The sequence below is a fragment of the Phocoena phocoena genome, chromosome 1 (genome assembly GCF_963924675.1).
Source record: "Phocoena phocoena chromosome 1, mPhoPho1.1, whole genome shotgun sequence".
NCBI lineage: Eukaryota > Metazoa > Chordata > Mammalia > Artiodactyla > Phocoenidae > Phocoena > Phocoena phocoena.
Window position 1 is genome coordinate 6,832,066 of NC_089219.1, and position 24,374 is coordinate 6,856,439.

At 49.8% G+C, this 24,374-nt stretch overlaps 1 protein-coding gene across 4 annotated transcripts; it reads right to left on the bottom strand.

Moving 5' to 3' along the window:
* Nucleotides 1-24,121, bottom strand: SLC2A5 (solute carrier family 2 member 5). Of its 4 annotated transcripts, none has more exons than XM_065898015.1 (12): nucleotides 24,029-24,121; nucleotides 16,607-16,705; nucleotides 15,664-15,824; nucleotides 10,770-10,894; nucleotides 5,736-5,888; nucleotides 2,899-3,024; nucleotides 2,600-2,787; nucleotides 2,365-2,475; nucleotides 1,804-1,905; nucleotides 1,442-1,517; nucleotides 863-990; nucleotides 1-770 (listed from the first exon to the last, which is right to left on the bottom strand). In XM_065898015.1, the coding sequence occupies exons 1-12, from the start codon at nucleotides 24,059-24,061 to the stop codon at nucleotides 567-569; spliced, it is 1,506 nt and encodes a 501-aa protein (XP_065754087.1). In that variant the 5' UTR covers nucleotides 24,062-24,121; the 3' UTR covers nucleotides 1-566. The 4 variants fall into 4 exon arrangements, with proteins under 4 accessions (XP_065754087.1, XP_065754093.1, XP_065754100.1 ...); XM_065898021.1 differs by having other exon boundaries at nucleotides 113-770; nucleotides 15,748-15,824; nucleotides 24,029-24,061; XM_065898028.1 differs by lacking the exon at nucleotides 24,029-24,121 and having other exon boundaries at nucleotides 113-770; nucleotides 15,664-15,786; nucleotides 16,607-16,644.
* Between the last annotated feature and the right edge of the window lie 253 nt (nucleotides 24,122-24,374).

Here is a 24,374-nt window from a genome sequence, read left to right on the forward strand (position 1 = left end):
GAAAAGTGATCATATTTGTTTTATTGGGTATATACAGAGGCAATCCTATTGTCCTCTAATAATATAATCTGGGAACAATAATCTCTGACTTGGTTAGAGTCTCCACAGGGACCTGCCTCCCAGATTCCTAGACTTCATCACTCACGACATCATACTTTTCAAAACTAGTGTTTCTGGAGATGGATCTGACAAGAGGATGGATTCCACCCTGAACACGGGCCCGTGGCCCCCGGAAGACTACGGGATTGGAGAAGAACTAGCTTCTTTGGCCGCGTTTGATTCCTTCCATCTCAACACCACGGTAATGGCTTTCATTATAAGAGCCGGTGTTGCCAGGAGCCACACAATGGCTGACCCAGCATGGCTGAGGGACAGCTGCCCGGCGTGCCTTGGGGTTGGTGATGGGTCAACCTGGAAAGAGACGGCCTGGCTTTAAGAACTGCACAGAAGCCCTTACGACAGTCTCATCAGGGCCTGCCTTCCACACCGGACTTGTCCTAGTTCTGGATTCATAGCCCAGGAGGGAAGCTCCACGCAGACCTGATTCACAGGCTCCTCCTCTCGAGTTACTGCCCCGTAGTAGAGGGTGGAAAGTCCTTTAGCTCCTCCTTTTCTGGGTGCACCTCTGACACTTCGTTCATCTTGGTGAAGATCTCGTTGATTTCTATGAAGGTCTTGGACTTGGTCTCGGGGACAACCAGGAAGGTGTAGATGGTGGTGAGAACACATATCATGGCAAAAATGATAAAGCTGTAAGCTCCGAGGCCCACCTGTGGGAGGGGAGAGGGTTCACGTTCTTGAAAAGGTTCTCGATTTACTGCTTGAGTATTTTGGGCCTCTGGGGCCCCTGGGTGGCACTTACTTGAATGAATGGGAAGATCAAGCCCACAGTGAAGTTGGAGAGCCAGTGGACACTGCCCCCCACCATGTAGGCGGCCGGCCGGGAGGACTGCAGGAAGATCTCGGTGATGAGCAGTGCGGGGATAGGACCTGGGGAAGAAGAGGAAGAGCTGTCTTCCCTGCCGGCCGAGCAAGCCCACAGAGGGTCCTGGAGCCCCTGCCCATGCAAGGTTCCAGAGGCATCCGGCCCAAGGTGGAGCAGTGTGCCTCCAGGACTCCTGGTCTCGTGGAGAAGCAGTGTGAGAAGGCACCTAGCAAGAGTCGGGCACAACAGGCGACATCCTGTGGTGTCCCTAAAGGGGGCCCATGACCACCTGTAAGACTCTCTGTGCCGACCACACGGGCACCGTGCTCCAGCCTACACAGGCTGCTTTACTGTCCTCGCTCAAAGCCCTCTGCCACAAGAACACAGGCAGAGAAGCCATTTGGGCCGAATTCGCCCCTCCCTGGAGCCTCTCTAAGGAGCTCAGGCCAGCAGTTTCTAGGGCTGGTGGTACAGGAGGGGGCAGTGAAACCACAGAACCAGCTCTGGGGTACATACTGGGCCCAAGGGCATGTCCTATGACATAGGAGATGATGCAGGCGATGCTGACGTAGGGCATCCAGGATATTGTGTCCTGTGGGGAGAAAACAGAGTTGAATCACACCTGGCAAAGCGGAGACAACCTGGGACGGGAGCGTCAGGACTCTCGGTTCCCGGAGGGCCAGTAGCTCTGCCTGGGTTGGGAAGGCGGGCGCCAGGCACCTCCTTCTACAAGCAGCGCCACCTGGATGCCCCTGGAATACCGGCTGGAAGTGGGAAGTGCGCTGCTGGGGCGAGGATCGGGGCTGCGCGGGATCCCCAAGCAGCGGACTCGCGCATGCGCACGAGGGCGCAAGGCCCCCAGGCGCCCCCTTCCTCACCTGCAGAGCCAGGGCGGCAGTCAGCACGCAGCAGGCGGTGAAGCAGATGGAGAAGCCTAGGAGGAGCAGGACTCTCCTCCCCAGGAGCTCCACCACGAAAACCTGGAGGGAAAGGGCGAGGAAACGTGGGAGGCTCAGCAGGCCCACCTCCCCTGTGCGCCCGCTCGCCCGTGTGTGTGTGTGTGTGTGTGTGTGTGTGTGTGTGTCCTTGAATGGCCAGCGGGCCTCCGCACTGCTCAGTCCAGGGGCCCCATTTGTCACGCGGTGGCCCTGGCACAGGTAGTGGTCCCCAGTGTGAGACGTTGGAGAAGAGCCACCTCTCACGGCGGTAGCTTCCGGAGTGGACGGTGGGGACGGGTCTCCATCTTTGGGGCCACAGGCTACCGCCCACCCCCCCAAGAGACAGGCTGGCATCTGAGGACAGCCCAGAGGCTAGAGAGGAGGGACCGAGGGGCATGTCGCCACTGAGCTCCGGGCTCCTTCCTGGGCCAAGACTCCCCACTCTCAAGGTGCCCTCCATCCTTGGTGGCAGACAGGGACTCGGCTCCCGGGGGGACTCACGGCGCAGATGGTCATCAGCATGTTGACCGCGCCTGTGCCCGCCGTCACATACTGGACATCCTGTGCCCTCACCCCAGCGCTCAGGTAGATCTGGTCTGCGTAGTAGTAGATCTGGAAGGCCACCCCCGAGGCTGGTGAGGCCGGCCGGGCAGCCTGGACCCCTCAGCGGATCCCTCCCCGCCCCCGCCCCCGCCCCCGTGCCTGCCCGCTGCCCCGGCCCCGGCTGCCCTGGTACCGCGTTCACTCCCGACAGCTGCTGGCCGCCCATGAGGACGACGATGGAGATGACCTGCCACCGCAGGGACCTCATTCTCAGCAGCTTCAGCACGGAGATGAAGCCGGCGGCCTTCTCGGCCCTGTCCTCCTCCCAGATCTCCTGTGTCTCGGCGTCCACGTCGTCCCAGCCGCGCAGTTCCCTCAGCGCTGGGTGAGGGAGCAGAGAGGGCGCTGGGGGCTGAAGCACGCAACCCCCCGCCCCCCAGCAAAGATGCCGCAACCTGCGTCGTTTCTTCCGGTCTCCTGGGAAAGCCTTACCGTTTTTGGCAGCCGCTTCATCTTTCTTCTGAATGAGCAGGTACCTGGGGCTCTCGGGGAAGAAGGGCAACAGAAGGAGCTGCACTGCCGCGGGGATCCCAGTCACGCCGAGGAGGATGGGCCAGCCTGCAAGGAAACCAGTCCCACGTGAGAGCTGGCGCCCCAGCCTCCTCTCCTGTTTCTCTCCGCCTCCAGCCCCACGGAGCCGCTCTGGCCCATTATCCTGATTGGTTTTCTTTGGAGCTGGAGCTTCTTTCTTCTCTTCTGTCCCCAGCACCTAGGATGGTGCCTAACCAAGAGCGGACACTCTAAATACTTAGAGAATGGATGCTGATGACTAGCCACTACCCACCTATCAGATGAACAAAGTGAAAACTTCTGACAACACCAAGCACTGACGAGAATGTGGGCAGATGGGAAGTGTCCACACCGCTGTGTGGACACGTGGCATCTTTAGGGGACAGTCTGGCAGGAGCTAGTGATGCTGGACACCCACGTGCTCTAACCCAGCAGTCCCGCTCAGGAACGCATGCCTGGGCCACCAGGACACCAGAAGGACAAGGGCAGAGCAGCACTGATTACAGAAACAAAACCCAGAAACAAGGCGAATGTCCACACAGTAGAATGGATGCATACATCACGGCTCATTCATAAGATGGAATTTTATACTGTGGCGAAAATGAAGCGAGTCAGGACAGGAGCCAATCCTACCGATGCGATGTTGGGTGCAATGTGGTTCCACACAACGTGGTTCCATTGTATTAAGTCCGGAAACAGGGAAAATTAACTCTATCTTCTAGAAAAGTGGTGAAACTCTTCTAGGGAAGAGTAAGGATGCGATGATCATAAATGTTGGCACAGTGGCTCCCTTTGGGGGCGGGAAGGCTGTGATTGAGGGGTGCACAGGGGGCCGGCGTGGTTCTAGTTCTGGATCCTTATATATGTTACATCACTCAATAAAAACAGTTAAATAAGTGAATGAGTGGTTCAGGCTCCATCTAGGAGCTGTGAATGCCCGACTCACCCCCTTTTCTCCTATGAGGAGGTGATAACTGCAGACATCTGCGTGCCGGGCACTAGAGTCTAATGGCTTTTCACATGTAGCCCACTTCCCCATCATAGCAATGTCAGGAGGCAGGCACCAGGATCAAGCCCATGTTACACCTGCAAACACTGAGGCATGGAGGGCATGTAGCCCCCTTGCCCGAGATCAGTTATTTTGGAGCAAAGCTGAGATTCGAACTCAGGCACATTGAACCCTGAACCCCTATCCTCCCAACCTTCTCCCACCTCTTGGCTCCGAATCCAGGGCCTAGCTGATCCGGGTCCCGCTTCTATCACCCTTGCACAGACTACAGTGAGTATAGACGTGCCTGCCATTCGGGCCGTTGCCGTCTGCCCTCTGGCCCCGCCCCCGCCCCCTACACTGAAACTCTTCTCATGAGACCTCAGTGACCCCTAACTGCCAAACCCAGACACCCTGTTCCAATCTTGACCCCCGTGACTTCTATGCAGCCTTTGTGCTGTGACTGCCCACTCGCTTCCAAGAACTCTGACACTATTCTCTCTGGCCTTCCTTCCTTCTTCACTGAGCACCTAGTATGTGCCATGAATTGCGCCAGAGATTCAAAGATGAGGAAGGCCAAGCCCTGCCCTCCACACTCTTGTCTAGAGGAGGGTACCGAGGGCTGAATAGTCACCATAAAGGATGGAGGGACAAAGTGAGAGTCCACCACCACACCTGCAGCTCCCTGCATGCACAAAGAACTTTATGCTTCCATCCCCTCTGCCCACATCTGGAATGCTGGTCCTACTCGCCGCCCCCCAAGCCCAGGCCCTCTCTGAGACCCCCTCCCTGGGTGGAACCATGGCTCCCTCCCACACACCACAGAGCAATTCGCAGGTGCCAGGGATCCGTGGCTGTTTTCTGGGTGCAGCTGGTTGGTTACGTGCCATCAGCGGGAGACAGGAACCTAGCTCCTCCACTCCTGGGCCCAGCTCTTTACAAGGGCGATTGAAAGGTGGGAGAGCTGGTAGCTAAACTCAGACTCAGGCCTGCACTGCCTGCATTTGTGTCCTAAGGAGACATTGGACATGTGATCCAACTTCTCTATGCCTCAGGTTCTGCACCTGTAAAATGGGTATAGTAATAGTACATGCTTCATAGGTTGTTTGGAGGATTAAATGGATTATATAAAAGACTTCGTGTCTGGCCCATACGTTTTGACTGGTGCTTTGTTAGTGGTGATTTCCCTTTCAGAGGTTCGAGACCCAAGATGAAAAAAAGGGAGGTCAGACAAGAACAACGACAGTTATGAGTTGCTGTGCACCTACTATGTGCCAGGCCCCAGGCTCTTGGGGTGGGGGGGGTGTGCGGTTCCGAAGTCTGGGTCTGGTGTGGATACCAGCCCTGAGACTCACCACCTCACCCACGGAGGCTGGGTCTTGTGACCCTCTTTCCTGGTCTGCGATGGGATGATCACGGGCCCCTGGGCAGCTGCATTGCTGGGAGGCTCCAGAGCAATGGTGCCGGAGGCCTTAAGCACAGAGCCTGGCACCCTGGTGGCCGTCATTACCACGCCCCGGGTCCCTGTGTGACAGCCACCAAGCAACCAAGAGAAAGATAGCAGCACCTCCTGCGCCCTCACGCCCTCATCCGTGTCCCAAGAGGGACTAGAGAACGTCAGTCTGTCTGTCCCCACCAACTTGTTCAGGCCCGCTCTGGGCAACCTCTGGCTCGGCACCGTGGGGTCAGGGCTGTGCAGGGGCCCCGTCATTTAGAGAGAAAAGACCAGCTCACAGGAACGGGCTGGGGGTCTGAGGTGTCCTGAGCTCACCTTCTTCGTTTGCGAGGAGACTCCGAAGACCCAAGATCTGGGCCGCGAGGATGCCGACGGTGATGAAGAGCTGGGGCACCACCCCCAGGGCCCCCCGCAGGTTCTTAGGGGCTAGCTCCCCTAAGTACATAGGGACGACATTGGAAGACAGACCTGGGAGGGAGGGTGAAATAAAGACACCATCAGGAAACATTAATCTGGCAGGGATGAGCTCTGTCTTCAAATACATTTATTCTTCCTCAGCAATCGCATTAGTTGGACTGAAACTGTCTCAAAACTGCAGGACTAAGCAAACCACCCTCTTGTAATTCTTAGGCCTTTTAACTTTAAGAGAAAATAGTCTGACCAAAGAAGTTCATGGACAGTGCGTTTGCTTCCAGACTGGTGTCACCTGGGGACACAGGCCACCCGGACCTCAGGTCTTCCCTCCTGATTGGCTTGGTCTCGGAGAGGAAAAGCCCAGGTGTGGTTAGACTCTCTCTCTTGTCTTGCTCCTCGGGGCGGCGGTGGGGGGCGGGGGGGAACCTGTTACTAGAAGTCCAAGGACCCCTGCCCACCAGCTTTACCTTCTGAGACTGTATATTACATAATAAGCTGATGCATAGACATCGAAGCACAAGCTTTATTTGTCAGTAAGCGTTGAAAACTTAAATATATATTGTAGACTAACTGCATTCTGGGATTTGTGTAATGACTGAACTACTTCTGACACCTCAGTATTTGAACTTGTTGGTTTTCCCATCTTACTGATATCTGACCCCCTTATGAATAGGTGAAAATTTAATAGGCTCTAAAGTATTTTCATAGATATTATCCCATTTAGTTCTCCTCAAAGTCCAGTGAAAGGTTGGGGGTCTGGGAGGAAGGTCAGATGGGCTGTTACTGGTCCAAGTATCGCACGTGGAGCCAGAGGCAGCTGGTGCTCAGAAAGACGTGGGGTCTGAGAGGAAGGCTGTGGCCAAGGGCAGACCAAGGGAGATGGTGTGGGGTGAGGGGAGGCTGGAGCTGCTGGTGATGGGAGGGTATTTTATAGCACTGAGGTAAGAGGAAACTGACGGCCAAGTTTTCAGCTCTGCAATTCTGCCCAAGGACATCTCTGCTTAGTATTTTATTATTATTATTCTTTTGGCTTTTTTTTTTTTAAACATCTTTATTGGAGTCTGATTGCTTTACAATGGTGTGTTAGTTTCTGCTGTATAACAAAGTGAATCAGCTATACATATACATATATCCCTATATCTCCTCCTTCTTGCGTCTCCCTCCCACCCTCCCTATCCCACCCCACTAGGTGGTCGAAAAGCACTGAGCTGATCTCCCTGTGCTATGTGACTGCTTCCCACTAGCTATTTTACACTTGGTAGTGTATATATGTCAGTGCCACTCTCTCACTTCGTCCCAGCTTACCCTTCCCCCTCCCCGTGTCCTCAAGTCCATTCTCTACGTCTGCATCTTTATTCCTGTTCTGCCCCTAGGTTCTTTAGAACCTTTGTTCTTTTAGATTCTATATATATGTGTTAGCATACGGTATTTGTTTTTCTCTTTCTGACTTACTTCACTCTGTATGACAGACTCTATCTAGGTCCATCCCCCTCACTACAAATAACTCAATTTTGTTTCTTTTTATGGCTGAGTAATATTCCATTGTATATATGTGCCACATCTTCTTTATCTATTCATCTGTCGATGGACACTTAGGTTGCTTCCGTGTCCTGGCTATTGTAAATAGTGCTGCAATGAACATTGTGGTACCTGACTCTTTTTGAATTATGGTTTTCTCAGGGTATATGCCCAGTAGTGGGATTCTGCTTAATATTTTAAAAGGGCATCACAGTTCATTAATTAATACCAATTCTTTCTGATTTTCAGACAAAGACGGACAGTCTTTAGAGCAGCTCTTAGGTGTCTTGTGTGGTGGAGGGGCGGGGGTGGCCCTGCAGGCCCAGTGCCCAAAGGGCTATGGAGAAAGCGACGCCCTCGTGTTGCCCGGTCACCATTCAGGCCCTGGTGGCCGCTTCTCAAGGCCAAGTGCTTCTGAACTTAGTTAATAGCAACACTGGAGAGACCAACACCAGGGGGTTTGTGAAGAGATGGGATTCCCTTCATGTCGGTGGAAAACAGTCTCATTCTGTCTTAAAAAACAACTCCTTGGGGCAACCCCCGGCCAGCCTGTTCTGACACCAAAGCCAGAGAAGAAGCTTTTAAAGTTTAAATTCCATTAGTGAAAGTCTGAAGCGTTCTTACCAAAGATGTTGAGTAACAGCAAACCAGCAAACTGAGCATCTGGGGGTCCAAGCTGCATTGACCCTGAACCCGCTTGGTCAGAGTGGCCGTTTACTTCGTTTTTAGGGTGTCTAAGTACTACGGGGCTTGATGACACACTTTCCTGACTTTTCAGGAAATATGTGAAGGAATGAACAGCAAATAGATTAGGCTTCTGCTGGAGTTCTTCAAGTATGACCTGAAGACACAGGGGGTTCCTGACACCTTTCAGGTGTCACCTTTCAGGGGGTCTGTAAGATCAAAACTGTTTTCAGAACCATCCTGAGATGTTACTTGTCCTTTTCAATCTCGTTCCCTGACCAGTTTTCCAGAGATCACATGCTCTCTGACGTCACACCAACAGAACACAGAAGCAGGTTTGAGAATCTGGCTGTCTTCTGTTAAGCCAGACATTCAAGAGATTTGCAAACATGTAAAGCAATACCACTAAATTTTTTTGTTTTAGAAAATAGAATTATTTTCATAAAGACATGTAATGGGCTTCTTATTACTATCTTAAAATGAATTAATACATTTCTCGGTTGCAATTTCTAACATGGTAAATATTGATCAGTATAACACATACGAGCTCCTTAGAACCCTCAATAATTTTAAGAGTGTAAAGGGGTCCTGAGGCCAAAAAGTTTGAGAACTGTTGACCAGAAGTCATGCTTATTTAAAAGCAAAGGTTAGTTGGGAATTCTCTGGCGGTCCAGTGGTCTGTGCTTTCACTGCCGAGGGCCTGGGTTCAATCCCTGGCTGGGGAATTAAGATCCGGAAAGCTGTGTGGCATGGCCAAAAAAAAAAAAAGCAAAGGTTGGGATGTTAAACTGTGATTTTTCTATTGGAGCCTAACATTTCTTTTTTGGAACCAACTCTGAATTGTTGGCTGTCAATAGAAACGTCACAGCACCTGCCCGCAGCTGACAACTTCCAGGAATCGTCCATTTTTCATAAAGCTGAGCCCGGCTGCAGGGAAAAAGTGCAGGAGCAGGGCCAGGCACCTCGGGACTCCTGGCCAGATGGTAGATGAATGTCCGGGTGCTCTCAGGGAAAGCTAGAATGAATGAAGTTTGCCAGGGGGCCCATCAGTCCCTCCTTGCGGTGACCTCTTCTGTCTTCGGGAATCTTGTTTTCCTCTTCATCTCCCCAGCCCTGCAATCCCTCGCCACTTCCCCAAATACCAGGCTCCTTGCTGTCTCCTCTATTGTCAGTAAACTCCAGGGAAGGGGTTTGCTGACATCCAGCCAAATTATCCCTTCTTCATCCCCATCCCTGTGTTTGGAAGGAGAACGAGTCACTTGAAAGTGCCACAGCCTGGTGGGGGGCGAGTGAAGTGTCCAGGGTGCAGCATTTCCAGGGGCGCTTACCCTTGGGGGCCCACCCTGCAGTGCACGGCCCCGAGAGTGGGCACCTCGCTTGCCTCGACGGCCCTGGCCCTTCTGCCTACAGAGGAAGCCAACCTGAAGGAAGGCCACGGCATGGCTGAACCATGTCTCTTCAGTCTGAAGCCATCATGGGGGAATTTTCTATAACCAGGGAAACCCGGCCTGGGCAGAATGGCTTTGGAGAGGTTACTACCATTAACCCTTTTCTGGTAGAGGGATTCATGCATTTGATAATTTCTCAAGCTTTTTTGACCACAACTCACGGTGCAAAATACAGAAATACATTTTACATCCAACTTGGTTCTCACATATGTATAAAGATAAAGAACTGAAACAACGTTTCAAAAGACAATCCTTGGGCTTCCCTGGTGGCGCAGTGGTTGGGAGTCCGCCTGCCAATGCAGGCGGTGCGGGTTCATGCCCCGGTCCGGGAAGATCCCACGTGCTGTGGAGCGGCTGGGCCGAGAGGCCCGCGTACCACACACAGAAAAAGACAATCCTTATCTTTACTACATGTGACACAGTCTACCCTAGTTAAAAGCAAAAAAAAAAGAAAATACTGTTTGCTAAACAGACGTCACCACCCACCAACTGATCCTGAGACAGGCTGGGATCTGGGACCCTTTGCTGCAGTGCTCGCACCTGGACAATCTCCTTGAGCCACAAGCGGCAGAGAAACTATAAGGGACTGAAAATAACTGTGTGCATGTGTAGTTGGGGCAACTTCTGGACAACAAGATACAAAAAGACCAAAGAAAACCCAACTGTCACCTCTGAAGAGCCAGGAGAAAACACTGGGTGTCTTGAGCAAAAGCAGAGTACTGCGCATGCCCCCTGCACTCAACAGCACAAAGGGGTGGGCAAAACACCCAAGCCACCCCCCTGGCCTGATGCCTGGACACACCTCTTCCCTCACGCCATATAAGGAACGAGCTCGCCCCCCACCTCGGGGACTGAGCAAGGGAAGCTGTTACTTGTTTTTGCTCCCTCCTGCGGCTGCAGGGGCCCCAACAAAGCCTTGCCTGTATTTCTTGTCTGGCCTCTAGCCAATTTCTGTTGATTGGGGAAGGCCAAGAACCCTGGTCAGTATCAATCCCAACCTGCAGTTTAGAAAACATTGAGATAAAGGAGTGGTTGGAAGGACCAGTCCTGTCCTAAGATCCTGTATCTCAGTCTTTCAAAGAACAGCTTTCTTCACAGGAAACTCCACAGTGAACATCTGCCCGCGGTCCACACACATCCCTATAACGCAGGGGCTTAAGCGTCTACACACAGCAGAGATGTAGGAACAGCTTGACCCTATATGCTTCAGAGACCCCAGATTGGTTCAGACCCCAGGTGCCTGTTCTCCCTCCCTCTGACCATCCCGGATCACAGAATGGTTTACCTGCACATATTCCCACCAAAAGTCTGGCCACAATTATCATCTCAAATGACTTGGCAACTTCACTGCATCCCATTAAGATCGCAGGCACGATGGAAAAGATGTTGTTGAACAGCAAGGTTCCTTTTCTGCAGAGGACAAAATACCAGTTGGTTTGGTTTAAGGATCTGCCACTCCTTTAACAAATGTTTGCCGAGCATCTACTCAGTTACAGCAGTTGCTGTTGTGTTGTTCGATTTGCTGTTGACCTAAGATGGATACAGGTCCAGTGCATGGCGTGGTGTGGGAATATTCTCTGTGGGAGCAGATGTAAATGACCTCAGTGCAGAGGGCATCAGTAGTGGGGAACAGAGGGAAAGGCTCGCGTATTACAATACAGTAAAGGGTCCTGCAACCATAAACTAACATGATTTTAGTGTAACCTTGAAACCCAGACTGGATGAGGACATTAAAGGAAAGGTTTAGGCCAATCTCACCTATCAACGTAGATGTGAAAATCCTAAATGAAATATTAGCCAATTGAATTCAACAGCATATATAAGACTCTTTCAAGGTTAAAAACACCATATTAAAGATTGTACTGGGGAAAAATATAGGATCAACAATTGAAGTAACAAAACAAGTCGATAAAATTTGATATCTATCATGATTTAAAAGAAAACCTTAACAAACTATAAAAATGAGGGGACTTATGTAAGCTGATAAAGGGTATCTCCTGAAAACCTATAAAAAATCAAACTTAATAAAACTTACAAAACAGTCCAATTTAAGTCAAGACTGGAGTTGGACTTGGGCCCTGGAGAACCAGACAAAGGCAAAGGGAAAGCTTCTCTGGAGAAGCTCCTCCCATTGGGCTCCCCAGGAGTCCCCCAGCCAAGGACCCCCACCCCCTGAGATGAAGCATCACCATTACAGGACACACAAGACAATCCACCACCTGCAAGAGGCCGCACATACAAACCGCACAGCGTCAGACAACAGGGTTAGATAGAAGCCATAAAATATGTTTTAAATGAGTAGTGTCATAAAATAAGGAATCAAAAGCATACTATAGAAGGAACAAGAACATACATAAAACAGAACTACCCAAAACAATAGCAAAAAAGATAGATCTTAAAAGCAAATGAATAAAACTTAGAAATGAAAAATATAGTCATTGAAATAAAAACGTAGTAGGTGAATTGCAGCTGAGGGAAGAATTAATGAAGAGGAAGGCAGACCTGAGGAAGTTACATAGAAAGCAACAGAGAGAGAGAGAGAGAAGATGGGAAGTATGACATATTAAGATAGGGAGGATTATAATATCACTAGTCACAGGAGCCAGAAGGTGGAAGCAACCCAGATGTCCATCGACAGATGAGTGGATAAACTAAATGTAGTATATTCATACAACAGAGTATTATTCAGCCTTAAAAGGAAAGAAATTCTGACACGTGCTACAATATGAATGCACCTTGAGGGCATTAGGCTAAGTGAGATAACCCGGTCACAAAAGGACAAATCTTGTAGGATTCATTCATACAAGGTCCTTAGAGTAGTCAAATGCACAGAGACAGAAAGTTGATTGGTGACTTAGGGGAAGACAAGAAAGGGGAGTTATTGTTTAATGGGTACATGGTGTCCGTTTTTGTAAGATGAAAAGTTACAGAGATGTGGGTGGTGGTGATGGTTGCAGAACAGTGTGAGTGTACTTAATGCCAAAAACCTGTACACTGGACTTCCCTGGTGGCACAGTGGTTAAGAAGCCACCTGCCAATGCAGGGGACACGGGTTCGAGCCCTGGTCCGGGAAGATCCCACATGCCGCGGAGCAGCTAAGCCCCTGCGTCACAACTTCTGAGCCTGCACTCTAGAGTCTGCGAGCCACAACTACTGAGCCCACATGCCACAACTACTGAAGCCCATGTGCCTAGAGCCTGCGCTCTGCAGCAAGAGAAGCCATTGCAATGAGAAGCCCGCGCACCACAGCCAAGAATAGCCCCCGCTCTCCACAACTAGAGAAAAGCCTGCACGCAGCAACGAAGACCCAATACAGCCAAATTAATTAATTAAAATTAGAAAAAAAAAAACAACGTGTACACTTAAAAGTTGGTTAAAATGGTAAATTTTATGTTGTGTATATTTACCACACTTTTTTTCTTTTTGCCGCACCGTGCCACTTGTGGGATCTTAGTTCCCTGACCAGGGATCAAACCCGGGCCCTGGCAGTGAAAGCGTGGAGTCCTAACCACTGGACTGCCAGGGAATTCCCACCACAATTTTTGAAAAATAGTTTTTTAAAGAAGTCTCTTTACAGACAACAACAACAACGACAAAGGCACGGAGGAACTTCCAGAAGAATATAGAAAATGGAGGAGAGAAAAGATCTGTAGAAATGATGGCTGAAAACTTTCCAGAACTGATGACAAAGACATGAAACCTCAAACAAGGAACTGCCATGAGTTCTGGGATAAATAAATCAGCCATAGCTTACTCATGAAAGGGAAGATTCAACAGTGTAAGGATGTTCAGTTTTCCTCCAATTAAATGATAAATCCACATCGATTCCAAGCAGAATTCTTTTTCAGGGATTTCGATAAGTTGATTTTTTTTTTTTTTTTTTTTTTTTGCGGTACGCAGGCCTCTCACTGTTGTGGCCTCTTCCGTTGCGGAGCACAGGCTCCGGACGCGCAGGCTGAGCGGTCATGGCTCACGGGCCCAGCCGCTCCGAGGCATGTGGGATCTTCCAGGACCGAGGCACGAACCCGTGTCCCCTGCATCGGCAGGCGGACTCTCAACCACTGCGCCACCAGGGAAGCCCTCGATAAGCTGATTTTAAAATTAACACAGAAGACTAAAGGAACATGAATAACTAAGATAAATTTGAGAGTAAGTGATTTTTTACATGGAAAAAAATTAAAATAAAATTGGCCTTCCCTCTCCATTCACCTACTACATACAAAATAAAATTATCCCAGATCTATCTGGGAAAGACAAAATTGTAAAATCATTTTTTTAATTATAGAAGATAATCCTTATGACGCCTGGTAGGGAAGACTGTCTTAAGACACAAAAAGCAAAAATCATAGATGAGTTAAATGTGACCACTTGAACATTTAAAGATTTTGTATCAAAAAGATACTACATGTACAATTAAAAATAAAGCAACAGGGCTTCCCTGGTGGCGCAGTGGTTAAGAATCCGCCTGCCAATGCAGGGGACACGGGTTCGAGCCCTAGTCCGGGAAGATCCCACATGCCGCGGAGCAACTAAGCCCGTGCGCCACAACTACTGAGCCTGCACTCTAGAGCCTGCAGGCCACAACTACCGAGCCCGCGTGCCACAACTACTGAGCTCGTGTGCCTAGAGCCCATGCTCCACAACAAGAGAAGTCACAGCAATGAGAAGCCCGCGCACCGCAACAGGAGTAGCCCCCACTCGCCGCAACTAGAGAAAGCCCGTGTGCAGCAATGAAGACCCAAAAAACCAAAGAAATAAATAAAATAAATAAATAAGGCAACGGATTGAGAAGACGTGTGCCGGATACAACAGAGTACAGTGTGGACGTTACTGGCACGATGTGCTCAGAAGTGAAATTTCCTCCCAGCACCCTCTGTGCCTCCTTTTCCCATGTGTGAAAAGGGGATGGGGCTTTTGTAAGGATTAGTGCAATTAATATCTCCTAAAAGCACTTACGATAGAGGCCGGCAAGTAGGAACCCATCAATTAATTGTTAGCTGCTACTGATATTTAAAGAACACTGATAAATCTTTAAGAAAACCACAAACAACTGAATAGCACTTATCACATTTTCAATTGGACTAGCAACTGTCAGCTGCGTCTTCAGACCAGACGGCTAGTCCTTCACTCAGAAGCATCCTGCAGGTCTGACTTGACTGATGCTCTGCCCACCGGCGGTCCACAGGGAGAACTGTGAGTTCAACACCAACCTCCCAGCAAGACTTCAGGACCTTCGATCCTGAATCACAGCTTGTATGTTTCTATTCTCAGATTCTTTTGGAAAAAGACTGGAGAAGGAACCAAGGTCTGGGGTCTGGCCTTGAGCTCACTAGATCTGTGGCTGAGAACGGGCACTTTACCTCAACCCGCCTCCGTGTGCCCATCCTCGAAGGGAGGGGCCTGGAGGGGAAGAACTCTGAAATACTGTTCATAACAAGGCTGCTTGCTCTCTCATGCCCATGGAATTTACCAGGCGGGGGGGAGGGCTTAAGGACCTTTCTTGGAATCAAATACAGAATCTCTGATGCTTCTAGAATTAGGGGCAAAGATTTAAGCTCTGCTCTTGCCACTGATGACACTCACAGTGAGGGTCGCCCTGGGACCACACGGTCTCACACCGAAGGGCTTGACATTAATCTCAGCCATTTCAGAGTTTTACAGGAATTTAATTTGGGCTACATTTTGCATGTAACTGGATTCCAAGGTAAAAGAACAGAGCAGTTAGCTTGTGTTCATTTAGGAAGCAGGGTTCAGGAGCATCAGTCTATGGTCTGCATTGGGCCTGATGTCTTGGCCATGCCATCTGGCATTTGACTCTTCTAAAGGCCAAAAGGAAGTTTTGGAAAGGACGATTTCAAGGCAAGAGAGGGTAAGAGCGGGAGTGAGTCCTGATCTCTGAAGCACTCTCTGCTCTTTCCATGCCCACCCCAGACCCTGAGACCCATCACCCCCACCCAACTCCAGCCCTGAGACCTTCATTGCCTAAGTCCTCAAACACTTGGTCAATGTCTGGTCTTCTTAACCACATTAGGAAACAACCACCAGGGAAGCCCAGGAAACAAAGATCATCGCAGCAATCATAACCCGGTTTTATGATAATGATTTCTGCTTTAGGCCCAGGTTTTAAACTCTGATGGGGTCTATGAGTTTCAGGGAGTTGAACATTCACCTTGCCTTACCTGCCTAATTTATTCACCAAGGGGCCGACCATGAGGGAGCCGAGGAAGCCTCCAAAGGGAAACATGGACACAGAAACCGACCACAGCAAGGTCAAGGAAAATTCGCTTATGTGTTCACCGGTTCTGTCATAGTAGGTCTCGTTATAAAATGCTTTCATGAGCTGGAGAGCAAAGCAAAACAGAACACCAAAATAATTTGAGCTGGTTTCGCAGAAAGAACAGTGTAAGTTGTTGGGCCACCCGATGGGATGAGCTGGGCATGTTGGAACATCAACACGATTAAGTGGAGGAGAGGAATGAAGATTAACAGCAATTAGCAGGGGGCACCCACGCAGGGTGGGTGGCTGGGAGGCATCTGATGGGCAAGCTGCCGGGGATGTTTCTTTTTTTTTCTTTAAAGAATTTGATTGGTTCTCTTTATTATTTATTTGGCTACGCCCCGCAGCGTGTGGGATCTTAGTTCCCCGACAAGGGAACGAACCCGCGCCCCCTGCAGCGGACGCTTGGAGTCTTAACCACTGGACCGCCAGGGAGGTCCCTGCCCAGGATGTTTCTAACCCCAGAAAGGAATGACTCCAGGCTTCCAATCACGGAATCAATGCTGGATGAGCCTGGCCCCTCCAGACTCTGCTGTGGATTACGAGGCTGTGGAAGATCAGAGTGCCCCCAAACCTACCCCCCACCCCTGGAGGCCAGCCCACCATGCGTCCAGCCAGGCCTGGCTCTCCACGAGAACCTGGTGTGTCCCCATGACCCTGTGCCTGCAAGTCCCTTGGGCTTGCGCTGTTTATTTCATGGGTTTCCCCCACCCTTCACCTGAGGTCCCACTGTGTGCCCTCAGTGTCTGTATAGTCCCACCCCCGTGGCCACCCGGGGAACCGGCTGCTCCAAACCCGCCCCCCTGTTCCCGGGGGGCTGCGTCTCGCCCACCGTAGCGACCTACCTTGGCGGGGGAGTTAATAGCAGCCACGTTGTACCCATACTGGAAGGATGACCCAAAGGCGGCTATCAGCGTCGCCAGAGCAAGCACTGGTGTCAGCCTCTGCAGGAGGAGAGATCACGGCTTTAGGTAAGGAAGCAACCCGGGGTCCCAGGGAGCTCCTGATTTACTCAGAGTCTTGCAGAAAGATGGATGTAATGGGATCTGAAGACCCGTGGTCTTTCAACCACTCCGTGTCTGGAAACCTACCCTCCACGCACCTTGGGTGGAGCAGGTTTCTTTAACCGTAGCACTTAAGCCTGGATAATCCTTTGTTGCGGGAGGCTGTCCTGTGTGCACTGTAGAGACACCCCTCACCCCATCTGGGACAACCTAAATGTCTCCAGACGTTGCTAAATGTCCCTGGGGGCAGGTGGGGAATCGCCCCCGGTTGAGAACCACTGGGTCTCAACAAAACCGAAGGGTCACCCCCTCCAACACGCCGCCTCATGTCTGAGCCGCTCCTGTGACGTTCCTGCGGGGCACCGCCTCTGCTGACTGCAGCACATGCACTCAGGGACTGCCTCAAACACAGCCCCCCCCAAAATCAGAGAGAAAGTGGAAAATTTTTAATTTTTTAGGGCCACTGATTAACTTCCTTTAGCCTCTGGACTGTTGCTCTAAGAGGCAGAAGGCATGGTGAAAGAAATATTTAAATTTAAAGATTTCTGGGGACTCTTAAACACACACATTCTGTGACGATATCCCCTTTGACACCTGGGTAACTGAACACTCATTTAAGACAATCTTTAATGACACGTGGGAATTCATTAGTAAAAGAATGAAAATTGGGAGAAAAATAAAAGTGGAAAGAGCTTTGCTCTTAGAATCTGCGGATCTCAGTTTGAATTTGCTCACTGCCACTTTCTGGCTTAATTTCTGTGAACTTCAGTTTCCTCATCTTTAGCGTTAGGATAATAACACCTCTCGGAGTTATTGCAAGGATTCATTATGGAAGCGTCTAGCTGTGGAGGTGAATCCACTGACTGGGGTGGGCCTGGGCTCTCTGAACCCACCATTGACGCCCTTCATCCTGTACTACAACCGAGGTCCCCATCACATGAGACTCAGCCCCTCTGGTGGTGAGCTGAGGTCCTCATGTCTCCCCTGGGCAGCATCCCTCCGAATCTAAGGGGGAACCTCTTGAGAGAGGCAAGTAGGAGCAGGACAGGCAGAGAAACAGTGGGCACCTGGGCCTCGCCTCATGCCCGGGGGGGACCGCTGAGCTAGTGACCCCCTCCCCGACCCCACAGAGCAGGTGCAGGACCCACAGGAGTCCTGGTCAAGAGCAGAACCGCAAGTGAAACTTTGCCCATCTCACCTCTTCCACCAAATAATTAACAAATGCTTAATTCACAGGAAGTTTCTGGTAAAGATGATAAGAGCCACAGACAAGGCAGCCTATCAAGGAGCAACGGGCTCTGGTTTCCAGTCTCTCCTCAGGCCCCACCACCCCCTCGGGCCAGGGGGGCAGCAGGTGACAGAAGTGGGGGGAGCAGGGGATGGTGCCCAGGAGGGGAGGCGGGTTCCCGGGCTGTTGCTACACTGTGTTTTCTAAAGGCAGGGGGTACGCAAGTAGGCATACGCACCCCACCCCCAAAACCCCACCCAGGAGGTAGCATAGGGCCAACCATGTTACACTTCACCTCCTGAAGTGCTCTAGGTATTCATTCATTCATTCACACGTTGAGCACCCACTGTGAGCCAGCCATGGTTCTAGGTTCTAGCTACTAGGGATATAGTGGAGAAGAAAACAAAGAGCCCTGCCCTATAGCTGTCCTATTGCTTGATTTGGCGGAAGGGAGGAAGGAAGGAGGGGAGGGAAGGAGGCGAGGAAGGAAAAAAAATGTTGACTAAAATTTCTCCTCTTCTAATTCCCTTTCCAGTAAATGACAAGCTGTAAATGCACCAGGCTTCATTCATACTGCAGGTGCAACTCCAACATTCCACTTTGATGGGTCCTAAGGTTTGAAGTCCTTGGCCAAGCTCAGTGCGGGAGCTGGCTGGTGTCCCGGGGCTCATGGCCCAGACCGGGGGGATCCTGCCAGGTACGTGGATAGCTAGCTCTCTGACTGCTTTTATGGGATTCTAGCAAAAATTATCAGAGACCTCACGCTGTAGAGTGTCTAAGCCTAGAGCACATAATTCAACTTCTATTCCTTGGCTTCCTCCTTGAATTCAAGCCATAGGCACATTCTAAGGACCCGTAGGAATCAGGGTTCACCCTTTGTGGAAATAGCAAAGACATTCTGGGTAAGTTCTCAAGTTCTCACCGACCTTGCTGGTCCAAATGCCTTCATTCTTATGAAACAAAAGTATTTTTAAGGCAGGAAAAGAAAAATTTAACATAAAATTTTCTCTGCCATTTGAGCTACTATCCCCTCCCCTTTAGTGTGCATTAAGCATATGCGTTACACATTAACTAGATCCCCGTAGAGGACACAGGATTGCCTACTCACACAAAGAAAGAAAAACAACGACAACAAACAATACCCTCCTGGCACCAGCAAGCTAAATCCTTAGCAGATAACACTCCTTTCCCAATCCTGTAAGGGGTCACTACTCAAACTCACTACTCACCTCGGTAGACTATGTAAACTGTCATATGTTACTTTGATGTATAACACTTCGTCTCAAAAATTATATGACTGTGCTCTGACTTCTAACAGGAAGAACAGTCCTCAGAGCTTTCTTTTCTGTGTGTGTGTGGTACACGGGCCTCTCACTGTTGTGGCCTCTCCCGTTGCGGAGCACAGGCTTCGGACGCGCAGGCTCAGCGGCCATGGCTCACGGGCCCAGCCGCTCCGCGGCTTGTGGGATCTTCCCGGACCGGGGCACGAACCCGTGTCCCCTGCATCGGCAGGCGGACTCTCAACCACTGTGCCACCAGGGAAGCCCCCTCAGAGCTTTCTGAAAGACTGGCTGCCAGGTTATAATCCTCAGGTTGGGTCGAATAAAAATTTCATTTCTTTCTTAGATTGACCGTTGATTAATTTTTTTTCATGGACGATGCAATAAACATTGCATTGCATATTTATTGACAGCTGTCTATGATCTGTGTACCATGCTATAGTCCAGTGAGCAAAACAGCTGCCCTCAGGAAGACTGTGGTCCAATGGGAAAGACAGACATTTTTTTTTAAACTTCATAATAATTTAATAATGAAACTAGAACTGGAGTAAGTTTTATGAAGAAAATCCACAGAAGTGGTTAAAGAGGGGAGTCAGGAAAGTGACTGAGAGAGGATGGGGGCCCGGGTAGGGGAGTGGCTGAGGCAGGGGAGCAAGAGGTACCGCTTTGAGGACTATTTAGGAAGTAAAATCAAGGGATGCGGTACCCCTCGAGAAAAATGGAAATCGAAACGACAACGTGATACCACTTCTCACTCATTAGGATGGTTAAAACCAACAAGAGAGGTAAATGTGTTTATGAGGATGCTGAGAAAATTGGAACCCTCTCACATTGCTTATGGGATTGTAAAATGGTGCAGCCACTTTGGAAAAGAGTCCGGCAGTTCCTCAAAAAGTTAAACACAGAGTAAACATATGACCCAGCAATTCCACTCCTAGGTATATACCCAAGAGAATGAAAACACATATTCATGCAAACTTGATCACAAATGTTCATAGCAGCATTTTCATCATAACCAAAAAGTGGAAACAACCCAAATGTCTATGAGCTGATGAACTGATAAGCAAAATGCGGGATATTCATGCAATGGAATATTATTTAGCCATGAAAAGGAATGAAGCAGTGATACTCGCTACAAAGTGGATGAACCTTGAACACAAGCTACGTGAAAGAAGCCAGTCACAGAAGACCACCTGGTTCCATCGATGTGAAATGTCCAGAATAGGCAGGTCCACAGAGACAGAGATAAATCAGTGATTGCCCAGGGCTGGGGGAGAAGAGAAGGAGATGGGGGGAAATGCGGAGTGACTGTCAGTGGGTAGGGGGTTTCTTTTAGGGGTGATGAAAATGTTCTAAAATTGATTGTGGTGATGGATACACAACTCTGTGAATATATATTGAATTATATACTTTAAAGGGGTGAATTGTATGGTCTGGGAGTTATATTCTCAATAAAGTTACTATACAAAAAAGGCATGTAAGAGAAATTCAGGGCTTAAGCTTTCTTTTTCTTTCTCTTTTCCTTTTCTTTCCTTTCCAAGAGGGGAAAAAATAGAATTTGGTACTGGGCAGGATTAGGGCATGAGGGAGGATGTCCAGGTCTCTGACCATCTTATTGAAAATGACAAATGGCTCAGTGTCCTCGAGACATGAGAGGGGACCCTCCTCAGAGGCCAAGGGAAGCCGGGACTATGAACTGTGCTTTTGAGAAAAACTAGGAACCAAATCCCTCATGCCCAAGGTAAACTGGCTTCCTGTTTTTCAAAATGCTGAGAACATTCTGAGACTTCAGTGAAGCAACCACCTTTAGGGCTAGCCCTCTGACAGGGTGTGATTCAAGCTCTCTGGGAAGAAAGCCCCACCCAAACCATTTCTCTCTTAGGAATTTGTCTCCAATTTCTCTTTCTACCACCAGAGAGACACTCTCCGTCTCAGACTTTTCTTTGTCAGGCGTCTCCAGTCAGAATGCAAATATGCCTGGAAAAGTGAGTCCCTATGAATTATTAACACTATAAGTCACTGTATCACACTACGGAATGAACCCAAAGTTTCACAAACATTCCTTGAGGTCCGAGTGACGAGGGGAGAGAGGAGAGACAAACGTCATAACATTTTAGAGCTGGAGGGGCCAAGTGTTGTCGCTGCGGGGGGGTTTACAGCGTGGCCACTGCAGCCCAAGAGCAAGGGGTTGAATCCTGCCTCTCCTGCTGCTGGCTGTGTGGCCTAGGGCCAGCTACTAAACCTCTCTGTGTCTTGGCTCCTTCATCTGTACAGTGGGGACAATGATACTGCCTTCCTCACAGGACTGATATGGGGAATAAGTGAGTTCGTATATGTGAAACAGGCCCGCAGCTGGCTCGTGGTGGTACACACTCCAAGCATTACACATTATATCACGGTTTGCTATCAATATTAATTATTAACAATGAGGACCCAGAGGGGAAGTTAGTAGCTCAACGACACTAAACTAGTTGGTGGTGGAGACACTCCACGAAAAATTCTGTTTTCACTTTCCAAAGCATTTTGGCATTTTTTTTCTAATCATCTTATTTGTTTCTTTCAGGCCAAGAGTCCTTTTTCCCGGCGGAAAGTCCTTGATGCACACCAGATTCATGTCTTTTCTCTTTACATATGAGGAACCCAAAGTCCAGTGAGGCCGTGGTCACACAGCCACCAGGGGACAGCCAGCCAGGCCCTCCCCACCAGCCCTGAGCGGCCCCTGGCAGCCCAGCCTCTGTGGCCTGAGCTGGCCCCCCCACTTCCACTCAGCTCCTAAATCCCTCCTTGGCTTCACTTTTGTGATTTGAAGGTTCTTTTACAGTCACCACTGGAATAGTTCTGTTTTGACGTCTCCTGGGACACCCGGCATATATTCACCCAAAGGGCCAGGTCTGCCCTCAGGCACCTGGGAAGGGGCAGCCTGCATCCCCCTGGATGGATCCCTGGAGGAGGCCCCCTTCCTTGGGGGACTGCAGGAGCAGGTGTTTGTGATCAGCCCATATCTTTTGCATGTGACCGTTTAATCATCTCCTTTCAAAATGCATCGTGCGTTTTCAGGGACCACCACGCAGGGTGTTTCTGTTCTTTTGCAGCCCCACCCGGGGGCACAGCTGGGCGGTGCACTTCTTTTGAAGAGACGGCACAGACCAGACCAGGACCCCCCGACCCCCAAATCCCTGAGTTCTTATTACCTCACAGCTCGTTTTCTATAAAATAGAGGCGATAACATTTGACCTAACACGTTCTTCTTGTCATGAAGTCCACAAGACAATCCCTGTGGAGTGACGCAGTAATCTCTAAAGCAGGCAATCTCGTGGGCGAGAGTGCTACTGGCATCTAGTGAGCAGACACCAGGGATGCTGCTCAACACCCAGGCCAGCCCCCCATGGCAAAGAACTATCCGGCCCCCAAAGTCAGTAGTGTTCTGCTCTAAAGGATGGTCACACAATAATAACACTTATGGGGGATCCACTCTGTGCTAGGTAATTTACACACGTGATCTCACTTACTTGTTCCAGCATCCCTCTGAGGTGGTATGGTTATTATTCCCATTTTACAGGTGAGAAAACCAAGGCACAGAGCTGTTAAATAACTTGCCCAAGTTCCCACAGCTAGAATAGGATGGAGCAGGAATGAATCCCAGGTACTTCTACCTCTCAGACCTGTCCTCAATCTGTGAGCTACAGAGCATGGACCCAACCTGTCTATGGCAAGGCTCTCTTGTCCACGACTGAATAAATAATAATTTGCACAAATAAGTACCTCCCCCATCAATATAAGCAGATGCTGTTGTGATGAATAAAATGCAAATTTCTTAAAAGTGTTAATAAATTTATGTTACCTTTCTGTCCTTATGCATTTTCCTCAATCAAAAGACTCTAGGACTTCCCTGGTGGCGCAGTGGTTAAGAATCCGCCTGCCAATGCAGGGGACACGGGTTCGAGCCCTGGTCCGGGAAGATCCCACATGCCGCGGAGCAACTAAGCCCGTGTGCCACAACTAGTGAGCCTGCATGCTGCAACTACTGAAGCCCGCGCGCCTAGAGCCCGTGCTCTGCAACAAGAGAAGCCACCGCAATGAGAAGCCCGCGCACCGCAACGAAGAGTAGCCCCCGCTCGCCGCAACTAGAGAAAGCCCGTGTGCAGCAGTGAAGACCCAACGCAGCAAAAAAATAAAAATTAAAAAAATTTATTTAAAAAAAGACTCTAAAAGTACAACGACAATTATATGGAGGCCAAGGGTGGGTGGGAAGAGGTTCAGAAAAATCTTTCGTCTCTAAAAGAAAAGGATTCTGCTTATCTAAAAGGGAGGGAACCTCTGAGTTCAATTCAAATCCTGCAACATCTTCTCTATCTTCTTTTCGTGCTGGCTTAGCTCTTCACCTGCTGAAAAGGTTAGTGAAAATGCCCTGAAGCGAAAATCAAAACAAATCAAAAAACTCTCACAGGCCATGTGTAAGGATTTTGTTGCTGGTTTCCGAAGCCCTTCACCTCAAGTTCTTACAGTGAGGGAAGTTGTGACAAACTCATCCTTTGAGTCTCATCATTTCGGTCCCAGCCCAAAGAACCTCTAAATCTCAATGTGTCTAAATGTCTCCTCTCTCTAGTCCCTGTAAAAGTCCAGCTGCTGGGTGAGCTCTGAGGGGCAGGTGCCCCAGTGGTCCTCGCCGTGCACAGAGCTCCGAAGAGCATCCCCAGCAATGCCGAACAGGCCCTGCCGTGGGGCTGCTGCTTGCTGTCTCGACAGCAAACTTACCCCTTCCCTCCTGACTGCGTCCTGTTGCTCCATCTTTGCTCTGGAAGCGCAGGGTCCTGCTTATTTCCTTTCAGCCAAAATAACAAATGCACTGAATGGCGAGAGAAGACATTCTGTCTGTACTTTGGCCAAGCCAGGTAACAGCCAATAGCATTTTTATAGGCGGGCTGAGGCAGAATAACCCTTTCGGGAACCCAGAGGTTTGTCTCGTTTTCGCTTCTTCTTTTAAGGGAGATGTCTGGGGTCTAACTCAGCAAGTGGGCACCCCCCAGGGACTGCAGGCGCAGTGCCTTCCCGATTGGGACAGTCTGCGGTATTTCCTTACTGCGAAAGTCAGGCTCGTGGT

Bases quoted from the DNA above. Each gene is read 5' to 3' on its own strand.
- SLC2A5 (XM_065898015.1), bottom strand. From the start codon at position 24,061: ATGGAGCAACAGGACGCAGTCAGGAGGGAAGGG. The intron at 2,788-2,898 runs GTAAGGCTTTCC...TCCCTCACCCAG, and splicing joins TGAAGCGGCTGCCAAAAACG to CGCTGAGGGAACTGCGCGGC. The intron at 2,476-2,599 runs GTACCAGGGCAG...GTGGCCTTCCAG, and splicing joins AGCTGTCGGGAGTGAACGCG to ATCTACTACTACGCAGACCA.